The sequence below is a fragment of the Macaca mulatta genome, chromosome 15 (genome assembly GCF_049350105.2).
Source record: "Macaca mulatta isolate MMU2019108-1 chromosome 15, T2T-MMU8v2.0, whole genome shotgun sequence".
Taxonomy (NCBI): Eukaryota; Metazoa; Chordata; class Mammalia; order Primates; family Cercopithecidae; genus Macaca; species Macaca mulatta.
Window position 1 is genome coordinate 61,840,972 of NC_133420.1, and position 25,778 is coordinate 61,866,749.

Sequence of the window (25,778 nt, forward strand, 5' to 3'; positions counted from 1 at the left end):
CTAGCTTGCCACTTGTGAATGATGGGACAATATCTAGAAGATTTAAGTCTCTGCCATAGAGTCTCTCACGAAATGGGATAAAACCACCTCACAGGATTGTTGCAAGAATTAGATACCTTTCACTTACTGATATAAAACAAGTACTCACGAAATACTTGCTGTTGTTAACTACTATTCACAACCCCTTCAGTGTTGTTCTTACAGTTGTTCTTAAAAGGTAAATCTTCTGAGTAGTTTTGGTTATTTGTGACATATCATGTGAACATGTGACCACCAGATACATTCCTGAAGATGACCAAGTAAATTACCTTCCAGATTTTCAAAATTATAGATTTGAAATTTGTGTCCATTTGTCTGCCTAGGCTAAAGTTTATTTCTGTTTAGAAATCCTTTAAAACCCAGTACAAATTAATTTTTAAACATATTTACAACAGACTCTATCACAAAGAATTAGTGGCATGTATAAAATTTCATAATGTATGTCATATTTCCAGAGAAATGAGGAAAATGCCAAGCTGGCTGGGCGCAGAAGCTCATGCCTGTAATCACAGCACTTTGGAAGGCTAAGGAGGGAGGATCAATTGAGCCTCGGGGTTCAAGACCAGCCTGGGGAACAAAGTGAGACCCCATCTCCATAAAAAATAATTAGATGGGCATGGTGATGCACACCTGTAGTCCCAGCTATTGGGAGGCTGAAGCCAGAAGATCGCTTGAGCCCGGGAGATCGAGGCTGCAGCGGGCTACAATGAAGTGCCATTGCACTTCAGCCTGGGCAACAGAGCAAACCATGTTTCAAAAACAAAACAAAAAATCCAAGCTATTCTTAAACATTTCAGAAGCACTCCACATGAATGAACAGTGAAGTTGACTTTTTATTTATAGATATATATATATATATATATATTTTTTTTTTTAAGATATAGGTCTTGCTATGTTGCCCAGGCCAGTATTGAACTCCTAGCCTCAGGCCATCCTCACACCTCAGCTTCCCAGTCACTGGGTAGAGGTGTGAGCCACTGTGCTGGCGCATATATATATATATATATATATATATATATATATATGTGTGTATATATATATATATATTTTTTTTTTTTTTTTTTTTGAGATAGTCTTGCTCTGTCACCCAGGCTGGAGTGCAGTGACATCATCTCGACTCCTTGCAACCTCTACCACTCAGGTTCAAGTGACTCTCATGTCTCAGCCTCCCGAGTACCTGGGACTACAGGCGTGAACCACCACACCAGGCTAATTTTTTGGTATTTTTAGTAAAGACCAGGTTTTGCCAAGTTGGCCAGGCTGGTCTCGAACTCCTGATCTCAAGTGACCCGCCCACCTCAGCCTCCCAAAGTGCTGGGATTACAGGAGTGAGCCACTGCACCCAGCCCATAAACATGTATTTTTAACAAAAGATATCTAGACCCCTGTTATGACAGTTTTTTAGATGACTGAACAGACTTTGTTATGCCAACCATCAGTCACCTGCATTTTTCTGCATATAGGCATTCAGAAAAGAACAAATGAAAAGATAAAGATAAAACTAATCCTTAACTGACAACTTCATTTTATTAGGGTGAGAAAACCAACACCAATTTGTTAAATAAATGCTAATTTGTTAATAGCCATGTGATCTCTTCCTCCTTTAAACTTCAAAGCATTTTGTATTTTTACCTGTGTTGACCATTCATTAGTTCATAAACATTCCACTGAGCTCCTCCTGTTGGGGAATGACTGGGAGGCTCTCTGGAGCTCTCTCTGGAGGTAGTCTCGCTGAGGAGAAAAGAGATCGAGGATAGGAGATCCTAGGAGCTACAGACTTCCACTGTTGTTCTTAAAAACTGGAAAGTCTGTGCTGGTATTTTCTCTCCTATCAAACTGAATTCCTTTGTAGGAGGGCTTATACCTACATTTACCTAAACACTGAAGAGTTCACAGTATAGTTCCTTGAAAACAGCAGTGTTTATTTTTTGTTGAATTGAACTGAAATTTACCGCCACCACTCCCACTCCCTTCCTTTCTTTTCCCCTCGTTTTACCTCAATGCTTCTCCAAATCTCTGTAGTCCCTGAGAATGTTTCTTAGACCAGGAACTTGGGATGCAATAATCTTGAAAATCAAATAAAAACAACTCCAACCACCACCAGAAGAGTAATAAAACAAGCTAACACTCCTGAAGGCAGAGCCCACCTCTTTTGTATCTTTGTATATCTGTTAACTGGCATAAGGCCTGGAACAGAATGGAAGCTCAGTAAATACTGATTAGGTGATTGCCACCTAGGGATCCTCAGAAAGCAAAGGTGAAGTTGGACATCACAGAAGCAGAGATCTGCTCAATCTGTGTGGGGCATTATCTACGCCCAGATTTAGTTTTTTTTTTTTTGTTTTTTTGGGTTTTTTTTTGACATAGGAATTACCATTTTAACCATTTGTAAATGTGCAGCTAAAAACACACTAAGAGCATCCACATTGTGTGCCACCATCACTACCGTCCATCTCCAGAGCTTGTTCATTTTCCTAAAGTGAAACTCTGTGATCTTTATGTAACTGTCCATTACCCAATCCTGGCAGCACCTTTACATTTCCTATCTGCATGAATCTGACTGCTGCTCTGGTTTGAATGTTTGTCCCCCTCTCACATTCAGCTTGAAATTTAATTGCCATTGTTAACAGTATTAAGAAGTGAGATTTCATTTATTTCCCGTTTCTTCATTCAAAATCTTTTCTGAGCCTCCATTGTGGGTCCAGTGCTCAAAACTGGGACTATTCCTTACTTTCATTCAACAAAGTTACTAAGCACCTGACAGAACAGTACATCCTGGGTACTTGGGGATGACATTCGTTCAGCTTTCATGGGGCTCCAACTATCTGACCCAGCCTTGCATGACAGCTGCCTGTTTCCCCACTAGATTATAAAGCCAGGGAACAATTCACCTGTACACACTTAGTGCTGAGCCTGTGAGCATCCTAAGTGTTTGATAATCACGCTCTTCTGCTTAGAACCCTGCAGTACTCTCCATTTCACTTAAGGTAAGTAGCCCAAATCCATACAATGACCTATGCAGATCATTAAGGTCCACCTTCCAGTTTCCCCTGCACTCTCTGGTTTGCTGTTCCTCAAACATACCCTTCAGGGCCTTTGCGTTCGCCGTTCTCTTTACCCTCAATGCTCTTCCCTCAGACACTTACAGACTACCTTCCTCCCCTCATTCAGATTTGTACTATCCAACATAACTTATTTTATTTATTTTTTGTCGGAACCTCCTCCATCCCTACAAGTGTTGTTTGCTTATAGACGCTCATTAAATACTTGCTGAGTTCATAAATACTCCACTCCGCACCCTCACCCTAGGTTGGCAGAGGCCTCAGACCTTTGCTAGCCCAAGTCCCACCTGATAGGCACCTACGCTGCCGCTAAATGATGGCACATCGACTCCAGCCCGAGAGCACCCCGCCTGCGGGTGCCTCCCAGCCCACAAGCTGCGGCGCGTGCGAGTAGAGGCAGGAAGGGAAAGCCCAGGAAGGTAGTGTACCACAGGCCACATGACTGCTAAACGCTGCTTTCCTAGCGTCCGCCCTGCCGCGAGGGAGGCAGCTGTCCCAGGCTGACCCCCGCAGCCCCCAGTCAGCCCCCTAAACCAGCAGACGGCTTACCTGATCCCGTCACCCCAGGAAGCAGCGGCGGCGGCGCCTTCGGATTTCGCCTCCGGCTTCGCTTCCGCTTCCTAACCCCGCTCGGAATGGCATCCTGGGAATTGTAGTTTTTCATCTGCCGGCCGCGCGTGGGGCCGGGCCGGCGCGGAGGCTGTGGCTTCTGCTCCCAGCCCGGGCTCTGGGGAGCTGCGTCCAGCCGTGGGGCCGGGCCGGGGCGGAGGCTGCGGCTTCTACTCCCAGCCTTGACGCTGGGGAGATGCGTCCCGCCGTGGGGGTTGCCCGCCTTCTCTGAGGCCCGGTTTCCCCGTCTGTTAGACGGCTATCACACCACCAACCCCTTGCCAACTTCACAGGGCTCCTGCAGGTGACCAGGTGCTATGTTGGTTGTCAAGGGCTGGACATTATGGATATTGCGAAACTGGGGTGTGTGAAACAAAAAGAAAAACAAAATTCTAAGCCCCGCAGCCGACTGAATGGACCTCCCTCTCGGCCAAGGGGATTCCAAAGAAACATTAAAAACTAGTTAAGGCCATATTGGGAAGCGGGAGCGGAGCGGGGCCGTTGGGCATGTCTGATATTATATCCCGTCCCTTTCGGAGTTTAGACCCAACTGGAACTGGCAGAACAGAATCTTTGTAGCAATAAGATACCAAATTCCAACCTGACATCACATGACAGAAAAAGAAACCAAAAACTTTTACCCCAAAATATGTTTCATTGCCTTAATTTGAAATGGCCCTGCAAAGCTGTTTTGTGTTGGGGGTGCGGGAGGGATTTGCACCTGTAAAAATATCTCTATTACCATAACTAGATCTTTCCCCTCCCAGGTCCTCCCAATTCTGAAGAGATTAACTGAGTCTAGCACCTTTTTTCCCCTTCGTTAACAGGTGAAACCAAATTTGGATCGCCTATCATTCCACAGCCTTGCCCTTCCCCAGGCTTTGCCATAGCCAGCAGAGCCCTCGAGCTGACACAGCCCTTTGCTGAGCACACAACCTCCCTCTCCACTGCCCCAGCGCACAAGAGAGATGTCAGGATGATTCCAGCCCCTGGGCACTCTTCTTCCTCCATCAAAGACACGAATCGGCTTGCCCAAGACTTGGCCTCCTTATCAGCCACTCTTCCTTCACTCCTGCAGTCCTAGGGGTCTCACCCATTCAGAGACACTCCAACCTGAATGAGCCCGAACTCCTGTTCAAGAAACTACAGCCTGGTTGGATTCCTCCTTGGCCCAACTTTCCCTCTCTGGACTTTTCTTTCCAGGGCTCCTCCAGCACCTACCACCCATCCCCAATCCATGCTCCAATCCATCCTTTATCAGCTTCCAGGGCGATTTCTTTCTTTTCTTTTCTTTTTTCTTTCTTTTTTTTTTTTTTTTTTACAAATTTTTCTTTTTCTTTTTTATTGTTATTTTTATTTTTTTTTAAATAGAGATGGGGTTTCACCATGTTGCCCAGGCTGGTCTTGAACTCCTGGGCTCAAGCGATCTGCTCGCCTCGGCCTCTCAAATTGCTGGGATTACAGGTGTGAGCCACTGTGCCTGGCTGCGATTTTTAAATACTAACACTAAACACTCATTCCCGACCCCCTCCCCCACCCCCATATGGCTTTTTCTAAAGCCCAGCTTTAACATCTCTGCTCTGCTCAGAGACGGCCCTGGCTTCCCACTGTCTGCTGAAATGCCCCAGTGGGGCTTGCACAGTGGCTTAAATGATCTTCAATGACGCCTTCAGGTTTTAGCTCACACTACACCTACCAGTCCCTGCACCTCACACTGAGCCATGCTGAACGCTTTCCCCCACTCCCTGCCACCACTCTTGTGTCCTTTACCTCTGAATAAGCTCACGGCCACTTTCCAGTGGGAGGAAAAGACCTTCTAGCTGGTCTCATTGCTTTCCCCAAACCCCACTCCATGCGTTTGCCATATGATTATGTGTCTCTCCTGATGTAAAATCTAACCCCCTTCCCGAGGTCTTGTATTACACAACCCAGCTCCTGCATGCCCCTCCCAGCTTCATCTCCTATCACTCTTCCTCCAGCTTGCTATGTTCCAGTTGTACTGATCCTGAAATGCTTCAAACGCCCTGTGAGCCTTGCAAATACTGTTCCCTTTCCTCTCACTTTTCCATGGCTGGCTTCTTATGCTTTAGGCCCCAGCTTCAGCATTCCCTCTTCAGAAAGGCCTTTCCTGACGACCACTCTGGCAAGATTGGTTCATTGTATCCCTGTCTTGGCATCTTTTTTTTGTTTTCTTTGTTACCTCTCAGTCAGTAATGGATTTTTTTTTTCTGTGTCTTTTCTACAATTATAAGTTCCTCGAGGAGACTATGTCTGCCGTGTTCATGGTTGTATTCCCAGCGCCACTACATAGTAAATATTTGTCGACAGAGTAAATGAATGATTTTTCTCTACGTTCTTGACATATCCAAATTCTATCTGTCAAATCCAGGACCTGACACACAGTACTCAATAAATACCTCTTGACATGCTAGTTTTAATTAATGCTGCCTTCTGCAGGAAGCCTTCCCTGATTACTACTCTGCCCCTTACCCAAAATGACTTCTCTCTCATTAGACCCCTCACAGCACTTTATCTGTTCTCTCTGGAGGCCTTGAGTGAACCGTGCCTTATGTTGTAAGCCTCTATCTCCACGTATCACCTAATCTCTATCAGGAGCTTTTCAAAATATAATAAGATTCTTCCCCAATTAGTTACATTCATAATGCTGCATCAGGCATCACCTGGCATGGGCATCCCATGAATGTTTGTTGAAAGAAATGAATCAGCCAATGTGATGGTGGGTGGGAAAAAGAAGGAAAGGTGTAAATGTCCCATCATTTCTTAGTCACTAAACAATTGACTCTTGCATTTCAGGGTAGCAAGTCCCCGTTCTGCCTATCTCATGTTGGAGGCTGCGTGACTCTAAAGAAAGTGCTAAACAGTGCAATTTCCCCTGCTTCTTTAGCTTTTCAACAAACAGTGAAGGGTTTCCCAGCAATTCTGGAACTTAGTTCTCCTCATGGGAACTGTAGAGAAAAATAGCAGCTCCATACAGTAGCAACTCAAGACAGTTAATGAATTTGAGGGGAGGAGAAGCAAAGAAAAAGGAAACAAACACTTATTGAGTGCTGAGCTGGAAGCTTCAGTCTTCTTTCTGCCTTCCATGATTATGTATTCTTCACAATAATGCTGAATATATGTTATTCAACAATCTCTAGGGTGTTGGCCATATTAGAAAAATGCATTCAAGGTATCTAAATAAGGCATCTGCCACATCGTAGGCCCTCATTAAATGAAAAGTATTATTTCCTTTATCCAGATGGGGAAACAGGCCCAGAGAAACACCTAATAACACAGGCCAAACCCAGGATTCAAATCCTCATTGAGGCCAGGTGCGGTGGCTCGCCCCTGTAATCCTAGCACTTTGAGAGGCCAAGGTGGGCAGATCACCTGGGTGCAGGGGTTTGAGATCAGCCTAGGTAACATGGTGAAACCCCTCTCTACTAAAAAAATACAAAAATTAGCTGGGCATGGCAGCAGATGCCTGTAATCCCAGCTACTCAGGAGGCTGAGGCAGGAGAATCACTTGAACCTGGGAGGCAGAGGTTGCAGTGAGCCAAGATCACTCCATCCTGGGCAACAAGAGTGAAACTCCATCTAAAAAAAAAAAAAATTATTGTTGAGTGAAGTCCCGAGCTCCTCCCCTAAACTTGTGAACACATAGGTTGTGTTCACATAAATGAGTGATTTACCTCTTCAATGATTTCTGCTGGCAAAAGTTTCAAGTCCAGCCGGGCGCGGTGGCTCACGCCTGTAATCCCAGCACTTTGGGAGGCCGAGGCGGGCGGATCACAAGGTCAGGAGATCGAGACCACGGTGAAACCCAGTCTCTACTAAAAATACAAAAAATTAGCCGGGCGCGGTTGTGGGCGCCTGTAGTCCCAGCTACTCGGGAGGCTGAGGCAGGAGAATGGCGTGAACCCAGGAGGCGGAGCTTGCAGTGAGCCGAGATCGCGCCACTGCACTCCAGCCTGGGCGACAGAGCGAGACTCCGTCTCAGAAAAAAAAAAAAAAAAAAGTTTCAAGTCCTGTTTAACATTAGGCAATTTTTATTATTTTGGTGTCCTGTAGTTCCTGTTTTTCATTGCCATGAAACTGCTTCCAATCTGTGTTCAAGAGCCTCATTTAAATTGTATTCAAAGTATTCTAAGAAACAGGCCTCTAAGAAAATATGTCTTTTCCTGGCACAAGTACTGGTTAACTGGTTTCTAGTTATTAATAACAAGTCCTTGGTAACAGGAGATGGGAAGGATGCCTTTTCACGTCTTCTCTCAGGTATTGTTTTCCTTCTGATTGGAGAGAGCTGAGGTGTGTGACTTAACACTCTCCTCTCTGTTCCTGCTTTTGCTGGATGGATAAGAGGAGCCCTAGGGAAAAGCCACGGGGGCAGCACTGAGCCCACAACTGGTCAGGAGCACCAGAGGGACAAGGGACTCCTTTAATGAACTCTAAGAGCCTAAGGTGAGTGACTAAACCACCTTTGGCCTGGACAGAGAAGCCAGGCAAAGAGGCATCCCAAGGGAGGCTTAAAATCAGTTTCCCTGGGGTCTAAAAACAAAATGCAGGGTATGGTTTCAGACTAGAATAGACATCCATAAGAGCTGACAGTTATAACTAGCATTTATCACTTACTAGATTGAGTACTTGCTGGATTTCTATCCCATAAAATGGGCACTATTAGTATCCCAATTTGCAGAAAAGAAAACCAAAGCACTGAGAGGTGAAGTGGCTTGTCTAAGGTCCACTGGGATGAACTGGGATAAACTGGCTCAACTGGGGTAAGAAAGGTATCCAATATATTTCTTTTGCTTTAATATTCTTAAAAAGGCAAATCTAATTCAAGGCTTTAATGTTCAACTTTTTATTTTTATTTATTATTATTAATTTTTTTTGAGATGGACTCTCGCTCTGTCACCCAGGCTGGAGTGCAGTGGCACGATCTTGGCTCACTGCAAGCTCCGCCTCCCGGCTTCAAACGATTCTCCTGCCTCAGCCTCCTGAGTAGCTGGGATTACAGGTGCATGCCACCACACCCGGCTAATTTTTTGTATTTTTAGTAGAGACGGGGTTTCACCATGTTAGCCAGGATGGTCTCCATCTCCTGACCTCGTGATCCGCCTGCCTTAGCCTCCCAAAGTGCTGGGATTACAGGTGTGAGCCACCGCTCCTGGTCAATGTTCGACTTTTTATATATTTAAAACATGAATAAGGTGCAAGATTCAGGGATGCAATCAATTTCAGATAAAGCACATGTGTGGCCTTGCAAGTAAAGAACTTCCTGCCACCTAGTGGCAATCTATGCTTGCTGCAGCGGGGCAGCCAAGAATCCCAGGCCTCCTGGTGCAGGCGCTGCAAACAACTTGTGAAGGTCGAATCTATTAAATATCACCGGTATTCACTCCTATTTGCAAAGGTTATTGCCAAATAAGTGTGATATGAGAAGTCAAGACTGTTTTTCAGTGACCCCCACCTTTCTCCCTCACCCCTGCCTTCTTGAGTATTCCTTTTGCTTCTACACTCCTTGGGTATGCTCCTTTTACGATAAACGCTTTGCTAATAGTGATCTAAATAATCTGTGCCCTTGAGAGTCTATAAGCATCCTGACCAGGGGTAGAGACTTGTCTTACTCATCTGTAAATCCCAAGGCCTGGCACAAAGGCAGTACCCAGTGAATGTTTGTTGAATGAATATAAGTGAATGCTTTTGACTCAAACTCTATGATTCAGGCCAAGATTAAGCAGCAGTTTATTTGAATACTCTATATAGTAAACATTTGAAGAGGGTGGATGGGAAAGTGGAAGGGGCTTCTCAGGGAAGTGTCCAAGGCAAGAAAGGGCAGGAGGCCCTTGGGCCATTGACCTGCTTACAGGGCCGTGGATGCCCGGAACTTCTGGGTCAAACAGAACACGGCGGCTGTGAGGGCCGTGCACTGACGGGCCAGGAGTTTCACACTCAGGTCATGGTAGCCCCTCTCGCAGGTCGATTTAGCAGCCTCTACAAACTGATGGTAGGTGTACACCACATCCCTCAGGTTCCCCGCTGCCTCCCTGTGCCGGGTGGAGCAGCGGCTACAGTCCGTGAACTGAAAGCACAGGCCAGCCAGTTGGACCAGGTGCTGGAAGGTGTCACGCACGGCCCCCTGCATCTCTTCGGGGGACTGGTCCATTCTGATCACATGCTGACAGCTCGACAGGAGCTTCTGGGAGCCCATGCAGAGGCGGCTCCGGCTTTCGGTAAAGTGCCAGGTGCACTTCTCTGGGGGATGTTTGTTTCCAATCCCCCAGGAAGTTTCTAAAATGTCTTGTAGCTCCAGCAAGCTCTCCATGAGCTGGATGAAGCCCTCAGGGGTGCTGGCGGGGGTGGCTTTCAGCTGTCTCAGTGCCCTGGAGCAGTACTCTGGCCAGATGTGGCTTTTCCTCGACAGGGGTGCAGTGCTGCAGCTGTGGGTTCGGGCAGGCCTCCAGGGCAGAACCACCGGGCTTCCCGCAGAGGGTGGTGAAGTGAGGGGGGCCGTGGGGTGTGCTTCCAAGTCCCGGTCTTCCTCCTCTGTCTCAGGCTGCGGGCCACGGAAGCATGTGGCATAGGAGAACTGACAGCTGCACTGCTCCATCCCTATCCTGGGAGCCACCATCTCATTCATGCCTGCAAAACCCAAAGATGTAGCCATCCTGAGACTGGCAGAGACTTCAGGACGGCTTTCTGGGGCAAAGCACAGAAAAGACTTCTCAGCAGGAAGGCAGATGCTAGAGCTGTCACTTTTGCCTTCTGAGAGTAAGCAATGGTTTGAAGTTTCTAAGTGAGGATCCTCTTGTGGACGTGGTAGTGGCTTTGGCAGGGAAGGCCCAGGATTAAAACAGACCCACTCAGGGCTGTCCCTATGGGCTGTATCTTCCCCTGTCACATGGTTAGGTGTCTCTGCCTTGATCCCCTCTGGAGGGAGGGCTGATGAAATTGTCTGCTTCCCAAGAAAGAAATCAGGGTCTAAATCCAACTCTACGAATAGTTTTTGTTCTTGAGCCTGGCAGGCTTGCCCTGGGGGTTCTCTGCTCTGTCCTTGAGGGTCTCGAGGGGCATGTGGTGGGATCTGCTCAGTCCCTGTTACAGGAGCATCTAAAGAAAGGGAGGTTACTATTTTACCAGCTGGAGAATTAATATCAAGAGTCTGTGAAACATTATCTGACACATCACCCAGGGAGTCACCTGAATCCTTCCTAGATTCCTCCTGAAATATCTTGGTGCCATTTTTGTTTGTAACTTCTCTGTCTCTTTCCAAAGATAGTTGTCCTTGTTGCTCTTCCTTTGTAGGGATAGAAGCTATCTTCTCTCCTGGATTTATTCCACATTCATCACTTCTAGGCTCATCTCCAGGAGACAACAAAGGCTCTGTGTATTTGGGGGCAGTTTCTTGTATATGATTTGTACAAAAAGATTCCAATCCCATTTCCAACTGGACATGGGGCTCCAACTGGAGCTCTAGTGTGTCTCCTTGAGAGACATTATGTAGCCCTGGGTTGCTGGCCAGGCAGACTCTGTCTGGGTTAGGGTCGCCACTGGAGAGGGAGAAGGAGCTGTCCCCATGCTCTATGGTGGGTTCTTTGGGGGCAGTGCCATCCAGGTCTTGAGATAGAGGTAAGATTTGGGAAGGCCTTGCCTGAGCAGTATCTGGGCCAGATGAACCTGGATTAGAACTGTGAGGAGTGCTTGCTGAGGAGCTGGCAACAGGGACAACACCAGAATTCTCTTTATTGTTGGGGTCAATCCGGAAGCGAATGGCAGAAATAGAAGACACTCGAGAGTCGATGACTGATTTGGTTTCCATGGTCTCGGGCTCCATCTCCATGACCCTGGAGGCTGGGTTTGTGCTCTTGGTCTCCCTCAGGGGAGCTAGCAGCCCCAGGGCCTTTGTCTCCAGAAGGCCAGGCTCGCCCTGCATGTCCTGCAGAGAGGACACAGTTGGGGAGGGTGCACCAAGGGCCAGGTAGGGCTCCCTGTCATAGTAGCACACGTCGTCTACACTCTCCAGGGAGGCTGATGGCACCAGGGGAAATGAGACCTGAGAGGTGTAGTCGGTCTGTAGGAAAGACCTTCTTTTCCTCAGGGTCTTGGCATACTTCTTGACTCCTCCCCTCCTGCTTGGCTCTCTTCCATCTGGCCCACAAGGCAGGCTGCTCTCAGGGCCACAAGTGCTGGCCTTATTCCGCAAGCTTGTGGCACTGGGTTCTGCAGCAGAAACATCTCTGGGCCCTGGGAGTCAGGAAAGACAAAATATATTAAAAAGCAGAAAACCAAAGAGGTTTATAGAGCTTGGGGCTCAGGCCTTGGGCTTGCCTGGGTTCAAATTCTGGCCAGGCTGTGTAACCTTGAGCAAGTTCAATCCTGATCTCCTCAACTTCCTCATCTGAAAGATGGGTATAATAATTGTGACAGACATTGTTTTATTTTTTTGAGACAGAGACTCGTTCTGTCACCCAGGCTGGAGTGCAATGGCACGAGCTCAGCTCACTGTAACCTCCGCCTCCCAGGTTCAAGCAATTTTCCCGCCGCATCCCCCTGAGTAGCTGAGAGTACAGGCATCTGCCACCACGCCAGGCTAATTTTTGTATTTTTAGTAGAGATGGGGTTTCACCATGTTGGTCGGGGTGGTCTCAAACTCCTGACCTCAAAGGATCCGCCTGCTTAGGCCTGGGATTACAGGTGTGAGCCACCGCGCCTGGCTGACACTTTTTTTTTTTTTTTGAGACAGGGTCTCACTCTGTCCCCTAGGCTGTAGTGCGGTGGTGCGATCACAGCTCACGGCAGCCTTGAACTCCTGAGTTCAAGCAATCCTCCCACCTCAGCCTCCCAAGGTGCTTGGATTATAGGATTGAGCCACCGCACCCAGCTGTGATAGACATTTTTAAATTTTTGGCTCCCTAAGATCCATTTAATTGTCTTTTGGTCACAGCACCTCAACTTCGATTTAGGGAATGACATCTCCCCAGTGGTTAGAACCTGCTGGAAGTGTTCATGAAGATGCTCTGTCCACGCCAGCCAAGTCACTCAGCCAATCAGCTACAAATTCCCCACAAGTCCAAACTCAAAGACATTGATTAAAAAAAAAAAAAAAAAAAGCAGTGCCGTTCTTTCCAGCCACAATATCTTGATAATACAGGTAGGGAATCCTGTTACTAGACTCTTAGCCTGGTTGCTGTCTATTTCTGAATCCACAGTTCTTTAGGTTTGCCAGCAATTCTATAAACAATCTTACTTCCTAACACTTTTTCTTTGTGCTGATGTTAACCCAAGTCTTTTAGTGCCAATAGTGCCAATCAGTGCTGCCGTGCAGGTTAAATTAATTAGCGCATTTTTATAAAGCACCCAGCACAAGGCCTCTGCCTCATTAGGTATTCACTAAAAGGAAGCTATTCTTGTTATTGCCATTTCATGTCTGAATGCAAAGGGGCCACGACTCTGTCACAGGCATCGAGTTTTGTGCGTCCCAGGATGGATCTTTCTGGGAGGAGAGGCACTATTGTGAAGAACCCTTGGGAATCAGCCAGAAGGAATTAGGATCAGAGCCTAGCACTTGAGAATCAGATAGCTTGTGTAGTCAGACCAGTCATTTCTAACCTGGCTGCAGGCTATTAGAAACCCTATCAAGTCCTATGCTGCTCCCCAGAATCTCTGAGGCTAGGGCCTAGGAATCTATAACGTCTGGGTTGTTGTCGTTGTTTTTATTTATTTATTTATTTTTTGAGACAGAGTTTTGCTCTGTTGGCCAGGCTAGAGTTCAGTGGCGCGATCTTGGCTCATTGCAACCTCCACCTCCCGGGTTCAAGCAATTTTCTGACCTCAGCCTCCCAAGTAGCTGGGATTACAGGCATGCACCACCACACCCAGCTAATTTTTGTATTTTTTGTAGAGACAGGTTTCATCATGTTGGCCAGGCTAGTTTCAAACTCCCAAACTCAGGTGATCTGCCTGCCTCGGACTCCCAAAGTGCTGGGATTACAGGCATGAGCCACCGCACCAGCTGAATCTATGATTTTCAAACAAGGTCCCTCAGGTGATTCTGATGCCCAGCCACGTTTGACTGCCCTAGGCTACTGACAGCCACTGACCAAGGAGTTTCTAAGTCCCAAAGACAGAGAAGCTCCAGTAGTGAGTCAGGGGCCAGATCAGAACCTAGGCTGAGGAATCCTAGTTCTGGCTCTCTTCTCAGCAACACACTGGCTCCCTATAAAAAAAACAACAACAGTGTCCGGTATGAACCCGGTATGTCCCTGACTAGACTCCCATAAAAGGGCCCTGACTGATGGTTTCTGCCACACTTCCATCCTGCCCCCAGCACAACGGCTGGCCCTGCAGGGCAAGGCTGGGGGCACGGAAAGTGGTTGTCTGGGTTCTTTGGGGAGCAGTAAGCAGTCTGGCCATGGTTTCTCCTTTCCTTAGGGGCATAGTCAGTAGAACTCAGTGTAGATGGTGGAGACTTCATTCATTCATTTAGCAACAATTGCTAGACACTGTGTGCTGGAGACACAGTGAGAAACACACAGTTCTAACGCTCAAAGGAGTTCTCGGTCTAGTGATGGAGAGAAACATCAACACAGAATCATACAAGTAAATATGTAATTTACATGCTGTGCTAGGTGCCAGGCAGGGAGAGCCTCAGGTGCTGCAAGAACATGTGACAGGGATGGGGAGACCTGCCCTGGGCTGGGAAACCTGGGAAATGTTCTCTGAGGAAGTGAATTCCAACTGGAATCTGATAGATGGATGGCACCAGCAGCCACGATCAGGGGAGGGGTGTTTTGGGCAGAAAGAGCATGTGCAAAGGCTGGAGGAGGGAAAAAACAGGCACTTGTAGAAAGTGGCAAGGAGGGTTGTATGGCAGGAATGCAGGAGGAGGGAGAGACACAGGCAGAGGCCATGTCACAAAGGGCCTCAAAGGGCCTGACAGGGCTCCCAGAGGAGCTGGCCTTTCTCTCCAGAACAGTAGGAGAGCACAGGAGGGCAGGGAATAGAGGATCAGAGAGCAGCAGGAAAGCACTGAGACAGGAACAAGGGCTGCAGCTCTCCCAGCTCCTGGCAGGTCACCTTCAACATCCACGTGCTCTTTTCCAGTATGTTTCCTTCAGAATGCAGTGTGTGTGTGTGTGTGTGTGTGTGTGTGTGTCCTGCCCGGATCTCAGTTCTGCTTGGGAAGTCATCCTACACGGAAAGACCCTCCACACTCGCGGTGGAGGAATGTATGAGGAACCTGATTGAAACACAGCCACCAGATCCCCCACCTTCTGATGTCAGGGTCCCTTGGACCCCAGACGGCCTGTCTGTCTGGTTCTTCTTGCTTCACGGCCTCCTTTAATGCAGCCTCAGGATCAGTGATGACATAGCCACTTCGCTCTGCCCGGCACTCCTGCCAAGCCCTTTTCTTTTGTGTAAATTCTGTCCCTCCCACAAGGCCCAGCCCATTTGCCCCCTCTTCTGGGAGGCCTTCCCTGATTCCCACTGTTGGACGAATCCCTTCCATCTCTGCTTGCCACAGTTCTCTGAACCTCCCTTGCAGCCCTGCCACGATGCCTAAAATTTCATCCACAGAATCTGTATCTACCTCCTCAGAAGTGGACAGGGACCCTGTTTCACTCATGTGTCTTCCTCTCAAGCTTGGCCCCGGGCCTTGGCCCCCAGGAGGCACTCAGGAGCTGCCTGCTGTGTCTGCAGACCTGCAAGGGAGGGCTCACCTGAGGGGGGGCCTGGGGGAGTGAGCTTATCAGCCGCATCATAGTATTCCTCATCTGAGCTGCCATCCTCAAAGGCCAGTGGTGGGTGCAGGGCCAGGGATTCCAGCATGGAACTAGGCTGGGCCTCAGTCCAGCCCTGCTGACCCCAGGCTGGTGGGGCTCCCCCTTGCCGGGAAGCTGTGCTGTCGGAACTGTCACTCAGGTAGCTGGCCGGGGAGACACTGGAGCACAGGCTATAGTAGTCGGCGCGGCTGCCTTCATACAGCCTGGGGTCCAGCCTGACTGTGCTCAGTTCTGGTGCCCAGCCAAATGTCTCCAAAGCGGCACTCTCGGAAAACTCTGTCTTCTGGCACTGGGGGTTGGCTCTCTGGGCCAGGTCCAGGAGACAGAGGAAGCCACTGGTTTCAATCCCGCTTCTCTCCTCCTGGCTGTCAGAGTCAATGCTCTCTGGGAGGCTTGGCGAGCCGAAGTGGAAGAAAGCGGACCTGATGGAGGAGCAGGTATCTAAGTCATCCTCTTCCAGAGCGTCCATGGATTCGCTCGAGCCGCTGGTCCTGTAGCCGCGGCTCTCAGTGTTGGCTGAGTCGGACGCCTCAGACTCGGCACTGTCTGTGGTGCTGCTGGCCCCGCAGGTGCTGGGGCCCCTCCTAGCCACCTCAGGTGTGGGGCTGTTCCCAGGAGGCTGCTCCTCCTTTATGAGTGATCTGCAGGGTGCCAGCTTCACCAGGCGCCTGTCAGAGAGAGGTTCGAGTACGCAGTCCACCTCAGAGGACTCCTCTGAGTCACTGCAGGCCCTGGATTCATAGCCTGCAACACAAGGTACACCAACAGTTACACAACAGAACTCTCCCGCCTGTGTGTCCTTCTAGCCCCCCCGACCCCCACACAAACCTGCCAGATGAGAAAACTGAGGGCCAGAGGGTGGCTGGCCTAAGACCGTGCTATACTGACCAACACGGGATCTGAGGGACTCCACCTTCCATGTTCTCCCCACAGTATCAGACCGCCTGTCCCACATCTCTCTGAGCTAAAGGAGGCTGGATTAACTCCATCCCCACCTCCAAGAAGAACTGTCTGTTCATGGAAATGTGGTATTTACTTTGATTCCTCTTTGCAGGGGCAGCACTGCCCAGGTTTGCTAAGCCCCTCCCCAGACCTCAGTTCTGTCCTGTCTGGGCATCAAAGTCAGATGGGGAATCATATTTTTAAAATACAACAGATCCTTGGCCCTACCCCTGATGTACTGAGTCAAATCTCTAGAAGTGGGGCCTGAGAATCTATATTTTTAGCAATTTTATGGGGAGTATGAGGCTGCTAGGCTGGCACCATTCTAAAGCCTGGCCTTCTGGATCCATGGGTGCTACGGGCTTTGTAGGACACTGAAAACTTATCCAGCTGCAGGTTCTCAGGAAGGATTAATGGTAGGAGGGTGGGGAGCACTGAGGCCAGGTTGCAATCTCTTTATTCCTGTAAGCCTCCAGAATGATCTTTCTCAAACTTCTCTCTGACCTCATCACACCCTGCTTACACCTTCTGATGGCTGCCCTGCCCATGGGGAAGAGCCTGACCGCCCCCACAACAGTTACAGACTCTCACAATATGGCCTTGTTACCCTTCTCACAGGATGGCCGTGGCGCCTCATGCACAGTCTAGTCCTCCCTTCCCTCAAAGGATGGCCCTAAGGCCTCCTCTGCAGGCTCTTCCCCCTCTCCCGGGATGGCCTTGAACCCTCCTCCATAGTCTAGTCCCCCCGACAGGATGGTCTTGATGCCTCCCCTTCAGTCTAGTGTCTCCCTCACAGAACGGCCCTGAGGTCTCCTCTGCAGTCTAGCTGCCCTTCTCATGGTGGGGCTCCTATCTCTTTTCACCATCTCCCTTTTCCCCTCTGGCAATGTGGTCCAGCCCCTCCTCAGGCACCCAGTCCCCCACAGCAGCCTTCCCTGCCATGTTCCAGCCACCCATAGGGAGAGCTTCTTTCAGGTCATGGCCTTTTCCTCAGGTCATTCCTCCAGGGTCCCTCGGCCTTGAATGATCTGTCTTCCTTTCTGTGCCTGGTTAACTCCAGCATGTTCTTCAAGATCTACTTCTAATACCTCTTCCTCTAGAGGACTTTCTCTGACAGGCAGCAGCAGTCACCCCCCAGCCCCTCCACAACAGCCCTGTTCCCACTCTGTGTTGTCTCCCTGAGCAGACTCTGAGGAGTCACCCTTTGTTCATAAATACATTGTGTAACAACAAAGGTAACAGGCCGGTGTGGTGGCTCACGCCTGTAATCTCAGCACTTTGGGAGGCCGAGGTGGGCAGATCATTTGAGGTCAGGAGTTTGAGACCAGCCTGACCTGCATGGTGAAACCCCATCTCTAGTAACGTACAAAAATTAGCCGGGCATGGTGGCATGTGCCTGTAATCTCAGCTACTCGGGAGGCTGAGGCAGGAGAATCACTTGAACCCAGGAGGCGGAGGCTGCAGTGAGCCAAGATTGCTCCACTGCACTCCAGCCTGAGTGACAGAGCGAGACTGCCTCTTAAAAAATAAAAATAAAAATAAAAACGAAGGTAACAGATACTCCAAACTCATCACTTTCTGTTTTACTTACTGTATTAATACCTATTCTCTTGAGCTGATTTCTACTTTATCCATATAGAGGAAACACTGCAATGGTGTGCTACTGACCACCTCTTCCCATCTCCACATTCAGTGACATCATGTGGTGGTAGCCTGAAATTAGCCACGGTGAGAGTGTTGACACCATGGAATTGGGCAATTCCTTCAAATTGTTTTTTGTCCCCCTGCAGGGAGTTGTTAAACATTTATCAGCATAGCCCTGGGGACATGCTGCATCAATGATGCTGAAGCAAAAGCCTGGCAGAAACTGGGAGCTGGCCTGGGGGAAACTGTCTTACCTGCCTTGCAGAGATGTTCTTTTATACTTCAAGAGATTGCAAAAGAGTGCATAGGTATGGAAGAGAAGCCAGGTCATCTACTTCCTGAACAAATAAGTGACATCGCTTTTTGATGAGAAATAATGATAATCTATTTTTTTTTTTTTTTTGAGAGATGGAGTTTTGCTCTTGTTGCCCAGACTGGAGTGCAATGTCACGATCTCAGCTCACTGCAACCTCCACCTCCTGGGTTCAAGTGATTCTCTTGCCTCAGCCTCCCAAGTAGCTGGGATTACAGGCGTGTGCCACCATGCCCAGCTAATTTTGTGTTGTTTTTTTTTGTTTTGTTTTTTTTTTTGAGACGGAGTCTCGCTCTGTCGCCCAGGCTGGAGTGCAGTGGCCGGATCTCAGCTCACTGCAAGCTCCGCCTCCCGGGTTTACGCCATTCTCCTGCCTCAGCCTCCCGAGTAGCTGGGACTACAGGCGCCCGCCACCTCGCCCGGCTAGTTTTTTGTATTTTTTTTAGTAGAGACGAGGTTTCACCGTGTTAACCAGGATGGTCTCGATCTTCTGACCTCGTGATCCACCCGTCTCGGCCTCCCAAAGTGCTGGGATTACAGGCTTGAGCCACCGCACCCGGCCAATTTTGTGTTTTTAGTAGAGATGGGGTTTCACCATGTTGGCCAGACTGGTCCCAAACTCCTGGCCTCAGGTGATCCACCCGCCTCAGCTTCACAAAGTGCTGGGATTACAGGTGTGAGCCACTGCGCCTGGCTGAGAAATAATGATAAAATGCAGTGGATCTGAGACGATCTTAGGAAATACTGCAGGGAACTAGAGCTCTTCCACAGCATTCCTTGGTTTCAGGAAAATTTCAGATACAAAGAAAGCTTCTTTGTTTAGTATTTATGAAAGATCAATTGTTTACTAGGAAATAAACAGAGAAATAGCTCTCATCCACTTGAGCTGAAGCCTCGGCTCAATTCAATTCACCACCTCCCTTCAGGCTGCCCTTACCTACAAGGCCAGTGAAAGGGGCCTGTCCTTACTGGGGCAAGACTCAGCGCCTCACCTTCTTCTGTGGATACACGGTGCGCTTGTTGTTTGTTTCCAGGCCAGAGGAAAATGGAGGTAACTGGGTCAACCAACAGCCTGTAGTACCCAGCAATCAGGCAGGCTAGGTCTTTTGCACTGTTGGATTCCAGCAGCAAAGTCAGCACCTTGGAAAGCAAATAGAAATCTCATGTTTATCAAGGACCAAGGGACAGTCTGAAGACTGACAACAAAGCCATGTGGGACCAACGAGAGATTCCAAGTAAATCCGGCCATGGTCCACCGATAGATCTCCTGGTGCCCCATATCCTCACCTGCAAGGCTTTAAATGAGGATCTGCATGTACTCATACACGGACACCATTGCACATGCATGCACGCACGCACACACTCACACACACACACAGTGGGCCCTTCCCACCCAATCTGTACAGTGTCTTCTGGCTCCTCATCCTCTACCCCAGTGTCATATCCAAACTGCCCTATCCCACCCTGTTCATTCCTGCAAGAGGGACCTTGCAAGACTAAACTTAGAAAAGAAAAAGGAGCAAGAACATGTGGAGAATGAGGGAGAGGGTGATAAGAAGAATAAAGCACCACTCTGGAGTATGTTGGGATTAAATCAAAGGAGGGCAGAATAAAAGTAAGACCTTCGAGAGAGGCTCAAGAGGTATCCTGCACTAGTGACCTTTTTTTTTTTTTTTTAGACAGAGCTTCGCTCTTGTTGCCTAGGCTGGAGTGCAGTGGTGCAATCTTTTGCTCACTGCAACCTCTGCCTCCTGGGTTTAAGTGATTCTCCTGCCTCAGGCTCCCAAGTAGCTGGGATTACAAGCGTGAGCCACCACACCTGGCCCACTATTTACCCATTTTAATGCCCACCACTCAAAGCTTTTGGGCAGCAATCTGATCCCATGCATGTGATAAAATCCTCTAGTGGGCTGGGCGCGGTGGCTCACGCCTGTAATCCCAGCACTTTGGGAGGCCGAGGCAGGTGGATCACGAGGTCAGGAGATCAAGACCATCCTGGCTAACACAGTGAAACCCCGTCTCTACTAAAAAATGCAAAAAATTAGCCAGGCGTGGTGGTGGATGCCTGTAGTCCCAGCTAATTGGGAGGCTGAGGCAGGAGAATGATGTGAACCCAGGAGGCGAAGCTTGCAGTGTGCCGAGATGGCGCCACTGCACTCCAGTCTGAGCGACAAAGCGAGACTCTGTCTCAAAAAAAAAAAAAAATCCTCTGGTGTTCTCCATCTACGTCTCTAACCCCTACAGGAAAGCACATGGTCCATCTCAGTTTGTATAAAAAAACCTTTTAGGACTTCTTCAGGAAAATGTACCATTTACCACTTTCCCTTTGATAGAACAGGACGGACAATTCGTCCTCTTAAGCAGATATTGGACATTAGACTTTATTATTATTTAAAATTCATATAAACTAGCCTGGCCCCCATTTGGCCCCAGATTCCAGCAGTTGAATTCAGAATCTCTCCCCGTTGTGTTACCTTGACGTCCTGAAGATACACTTTGACCACGCTCACTTTCTCAGACTCTTCTGTTAGCTCTACACGGCTAATGTTTGCAAACTCTGCCAATGTGGACATGATGTTGAGTTTGCTATTGATAATTTGGCTAATCCCATACTTGGCTCCAACTAGAAGGGCAATGTAGGATTCTCTATCCTGTAACTGCAGAGGGTGGAAGGGGAATTAGTTTCCATTCACAAGCTAGTGGAAATACATTTCACATGTAAGCAATAATACCTCTCGCTGCAAACTCCTTGATTCCTGCTTTAGGTCCTAACCACCAATCCTCCAGACTATTGCCTGATGGAGCCCCATCAAGAGCTAAATCAAAGTGTAAATTTATCTCCCCAAACTCTTTCCAACACAGCCCTGAGCCACAGCCATAAACACATCTGTATTTTCACAGCTATGTACCTATCTTCCTGCTCTATGAATCCCTTCCCTGCCATCCTTTCCCATTTAAATCCTGATCCTTCTTTAAAAGCTTACATCAAAACCTACTGCTTGGCCGGGCGCGGTGGCTCAAGCCTGTAATCCCAGCACTTTGGGAGGCCGAGACGGGCGGATCACGAGGTCAGGAGATTGAGACCATCCTGGCTAACACCGTGAAACCCCGTCTCTACTAAAAATACAAAAAACTAGCCGGGCGTGGTGGCGGGCGCCTGTAGTCCCAGCTACTCCGGAGGCTGAGGCAGGAGAATGGCGTAAACCCGGGAGGCGGAGCTTGCAGTGAGCTGAGATCCGGCCACTGCACTCCAGCCCGGGCTACAGAGCAAGACTCCGTCTCAAAAAAAAAAAAAAAAAAAAAAACCTACTGCCTATGGAAAGCATCTGCCTGATGTCAGCCTCCTTAAGCCAGAAATATCCCTTTCCTCTCTGTTGTTCCTGTGCCACTTCCTCTTACTTCTCTGCTAGCACTGAACACTTATGACTTCTTATTTTAATTATTTGTATTAAGTCTCATTTTCCATGTTAAGTTTCTCAATAACAGAGTCTGTATTTATCTCTATTTGTAACCCGCAGTGCCCGGCAAGCACCCTGAACCGGTTCCATGTCGCTGGTTGCTTCTCCCACTACCAGTTCTTTCCTTAGACAAGAAAGGTAAAGCGAGATTGGGGACTGGAACTGGACAGCTGGGAGAGGGCAGAATTAGTCCTTGGAAAAATTGGGAAGTTTTTCTTGTACCTTCAAAACTGTCCTTTCTGTGATCTAGTCTCTTTTCCACCTTTTGGGTCTTCTACTTAAACAAAGAATCCATCTGCGTCTCCCCTTCCCCTAACTAGCTGATGCTCTTCCTTTCTTTCAAAACACTGATTCTCTTCTTCCATCCACGTTGTTAGGTTAGCAATCTGATTACATTGGCCCATCACTGTAAATGACTGAGACGCACACCAAATCTTTTGAAAGGACTTTGGTTAATATTTTTTTTAAACGCCACTCTAATTGGTAAGTTGGTTTTGTGCGGCAGGGTCCTGGGGCTGACAGTGCTGGAGGAAAGCTCTCTGAAACCACACTCCCGAGACACTGACTGCCGAGAAGCACATGCTCTAGGCCTAGGCTGAGAAAAGAAGCAGCAGGAGAATGGGAAGAGAGCCCAGGGCTTTTCTGCTTCTCTTCTTCCTTCTCAGGCCCACCCCTCATTCCTCCCTTCTTCTGAACAATCACTGACTCAGCTTGGCAGTCAAACACTCTTATTTTTCTTTCATGATTTCCAGTTTTCCTCTTCACCTTCGTATACCCAAAGCTCCAGCGTGAACTGCTTACCATCCCCTTCTGACCCAGAAGGCCTTTTCCTCTCTACTGAAGTCTGGCCAAATTCAGCCTTCCTCTTGCCTCTTTCCTTAACCCCTTCTCCTTCCTATACTCTACTGAAGCAAGTAGTGCTACCTTCTGTCTCCAAACTCCACAGCAATAGGCCGGAACCTGTCTCATGGCTTTGCTTCATTTTGTTGGGTAGCTTGTTTCATCCTTCAAGGATGGAAATCACCTCTTATTCAGCCCTGCTTCCCCTAGCATCTATCACAGGGGTAGCACCAAGCAAGGGCGTGATAAATATTTTCCAGTGGTATACTATTTAGTTTCCCAAACAAATTCTAGTACATGACAGAGTCCTCAGGAATTTTAGGCTAAAATATACATTGATTTTCAGAGGATCTCTAAGGTCCCTTATGTGAGTAGCATTTCACAGTTCTTTAATACATACCATTAAAGTAGCATTAAAGATTCTTCCACCATATGTCTTGAGTTCTCCGAGGATCTGTAGATAATTTAAACGTAGCTGGGCAGCAGAAATAAGTTGCTTAAATAGAAAACAAAAACAAAAACAAAAACTTGAAGTCAGAGTTATTCATTGGTCTAAAATCCAGGCGATGCTGAAAATGCTTTCCCTAAGGTTTCACAGCAGACTGCTGGGTGGGTCGGCGGAGGCACCTTCATTACCTTCTGTCGGGGTTCCAGCAAATTCTGGTTCCTCTTCATGTGGAAGCTAATGGCTTTCTTGATGTCTTTGCCTTTCATGTTTCGGAGTAAAGTTGGAGATATAAAGTTCTCTATTCCCCAGTCTTTCCTGCCATGAGACATTGGAGACAAGGAGGCCCATTTCTACAGGGTACTTGGCTCTAATGAAGAGCATAATTACATTTGATTCAGTACTTAGTATTCCCATAATACAGCAATTATGAGCCACTTTCTCCTCCTCTCTTTTTCTCTCTCACACACACATACACACACTCTCCACAAAAATCCCTACAGGCACTCAGGAATTAAACCCCACTGATCATTCTGGGAGCTCATCACTCTTGACATGGTGTGACATTCTATCAATCAGAGCAGGGGTTCTGAATCTTTTTCACTACAAAATACGTGGCAAATAATGACAGCATATGTACAAGACACTCTCATGGGGCAACGCATAGCTCCTGTGAATCCCTCAGGCCAAGCTTCAGCATGGTGCCAGCCTAGCAGCCTCAGAATCCCCCAGAAACTTGCTAAAACTACCGAAGCTCAGGCCCTGCTGCTAGAGATTGGACTCAGTACATCAGGGACAGGGCCAAGGATCTGCTGTATTTTTTAAAATATGATTCCCCATCTGATTCTGATGCTCAGGCAGGACAGAGCTGAGATCTGGGGAGGGGCTTAGCAAACCTGAGTGATGCTGTCCAGAACAATTCTAAGCTAGGAATCAGAAGGTGCTGAAATTGTAGGACTTGAAACTGCCCTAGTGGAGACATAATGCAATAGGAACTGGTTCATATCCATGGGAAAAATTAATTTCCAAGGCATTCCCACCCCTAGAAGAGCTTAACACTGATGCTGGCAACTGATTTCCCAAAACATCTTCCCGGGAACTGGGAATTTACAAGGGGATCCTGTGTCGTTCCATCTGGAGTTGGCTTCTGTCCCAGAGAGAGCAGCCAGGTTCAGACATCTGGGGGAGCCAGGTCGGATTAGAAAGGGTGCAGAGGGAAATGGATGAAAAGACAACAGACAGATACATGGGTAGGTGGGTGACTATCAGCTTTCTGTGGCATCTGGCCCTCCTGGCCAGGGGCCAGCAAGTTATAAATGCAATGCAGCTGCCATCCCCTGCCACTCACTCTATATACTTTAAAGAGATCTTCTGTGGCTGGGCACAGGCGTAGATCCGCTCCTGGATGTGCAGAGCCGCGAGTCGGAGTGCAGAGCTACATTTCATTTCTACAGCAAAGCGCTCCTGGAGCACATCACTGCAGCTCTAGAAGAGATTAAATAGAGCAGATGGGAAACAAAAGCAGACGTATTGTGTACCCTCGTTTTCTCAGGTGAAAGGCAGCAGGACCAGGAGCTCCGCTTTGAGAGCTGGCTCTCACAGTTCTTTGCTGTGTGACCTTGGTTAAGTTGCCAAGACTCTCTGAGCATTTGATGTCTGGTAAATGAGGATAGTAAAATCTACCTTACGTGGTTTCTGTGAGACTTAAATTAGATAACGTATATGAAAGCAGGTACAAGGCACACAGTGTTATACAAATACAAAATATTGATGGCATTGTTATTGCTATTATTATTATTATTTTCTGCCACCATTTCTGTAAGACTTGGGGCAGTCCAATCCACCTAGTCTGAGTTATCTCATCTGTAAAATACTGATATCTGCCAAATGATTCTTTTTCTTTTTTCTTTTTTGGAGACAGAATCTCGCTCTGTCACCCAGGCTGGAGTGCAATGGCATGATCTTGGCTCACTGCAACCACCACCTCCCAGGTTCAAGTGATTCTCCCACCGCAGCCTCTCAAGCACCTGGAACTATAGGTGTGCGCCACCATGCCTGGCTAATTTTTTGTATTATCAGTAGAGATGGGGTTTCACTGTTTGGTGAGGCTGTTCTCAAACTCCTGACCTCAAGTGGTCCACCTGCCTTGGCCTCCTAAAGTGCTGACATTACAGGCATGAGCCACCGCACCTGGCTCCAAATGATTATTTTTCATCAGAATAAAAATGACATAATAACTCTCATCTAAGGAGGTAGAATAGGAGGAGCACCAGGCCCCAGATCAAGAACTAGGTTTTGGCTCTGCCACTAAGTGGGTGACCCAGACAAATCACATGACCTTCCCAAGACCAGTGTCATCATTCTAAAATGAGGTTTTGAAGCACTAAGGCCCCTTTTAGCAATAAAAACTGTAATTCTAAAGATCCTAAAATGGTATTACAAAATGTATCATCTACATTGGGGACTGAGCCTGAATTTCATTCTGATATTACACATCTGCTAAAACAGCAACTTAGTGATGGAAAAGGCAATTCTGAGCGATGATCAGGCCCATTCTCCTTCAGATAAAGATAATCCCTACCAGGGAGTTGTTTAATGGCCTCGAGCTCACGTTCAAAATCACCCAGTGCGCCATCTCTGAGA

General features: G+C 47.9%; 2 protein-coding genes across 11 annotated transcripts in view; both read right to left on the reverse strand.

Moving 5' to 3' along the window:
* The window catches only part of TRMT10B (tRNA methyltransferase 10B), a 29,911-nt gene extending 26,212 nt beyond the window's left edge, over window positions 1-3,699 (reverse strand). For 5 of the 8 annotated variants that reach the window (XR_001439999.3, XM_077965512.1, XM_015117398.3 and 2 more), the window contains exon 1: window positions 3,651-3,698. Coding sequence is in view for 2 of the 8 variants with exons in the window: in XM_077965510.1 (XP_077821636.1) it covers window positions 1,672-1,684 (13 nt within the window). In the remaining 6 variants the exon portion in view is untranslated. Of the gene's footprint in view, window positions 1-1,671; window positions 1,816-3,650 lie in introns of those variants that run through there. The other 3 variants (XM_077965510.1, XM_077965509.1, NM_001257537.1) reach the window with 2 other exon arrangements.
* A 5,732-nt stretch (window positions 3,700-9,431) lies between these two features.
* FRMPD1 (FERM and PDZ domain containing 1) overlaps window positions 9,432-25,778 on the reverse strand; it is a 152,613-nt gene continuing 136,266 nt past the window's right edge. For all 3 annotated transcript variants that reach the window (XM_077965680.1, XM_002800037.4, XM_028835049.2), the window contains exons 10-16: window positions 24,484-24,620; window positions 23,327-23,453; window positions 23,091-23,186; window positions 20,867-21,049; window positions 19,385-19,532; window positions 15,431-16,237; window positions 9,432-11,954 (exon numbers count right to left, since the gene is read on the reverse strand). In XM_077965680.1, the coding sequence (XP_077821806.1) occupies window positions 9,574-11,954; window positions 15,431-16,237; window positions 19,385-19,532; window positions 20,867-21,049; window positions 23,091-23,186; window positions 23,327-23,453; window positions 24,484-24,620 (3,879 nt within the window). In that variant the 3' untranslated portion in view covers window positions 9,432-9,573. The remainder of the gene's footprint in view (window positions 11,955-15,430; window positions 16,238-19,384; window positions 19,533-20,866; window positions 21,050-23,090; window positions 23,187-23,326; window positions 23,454-24,483; window positions 24,621-25,778) is intronic.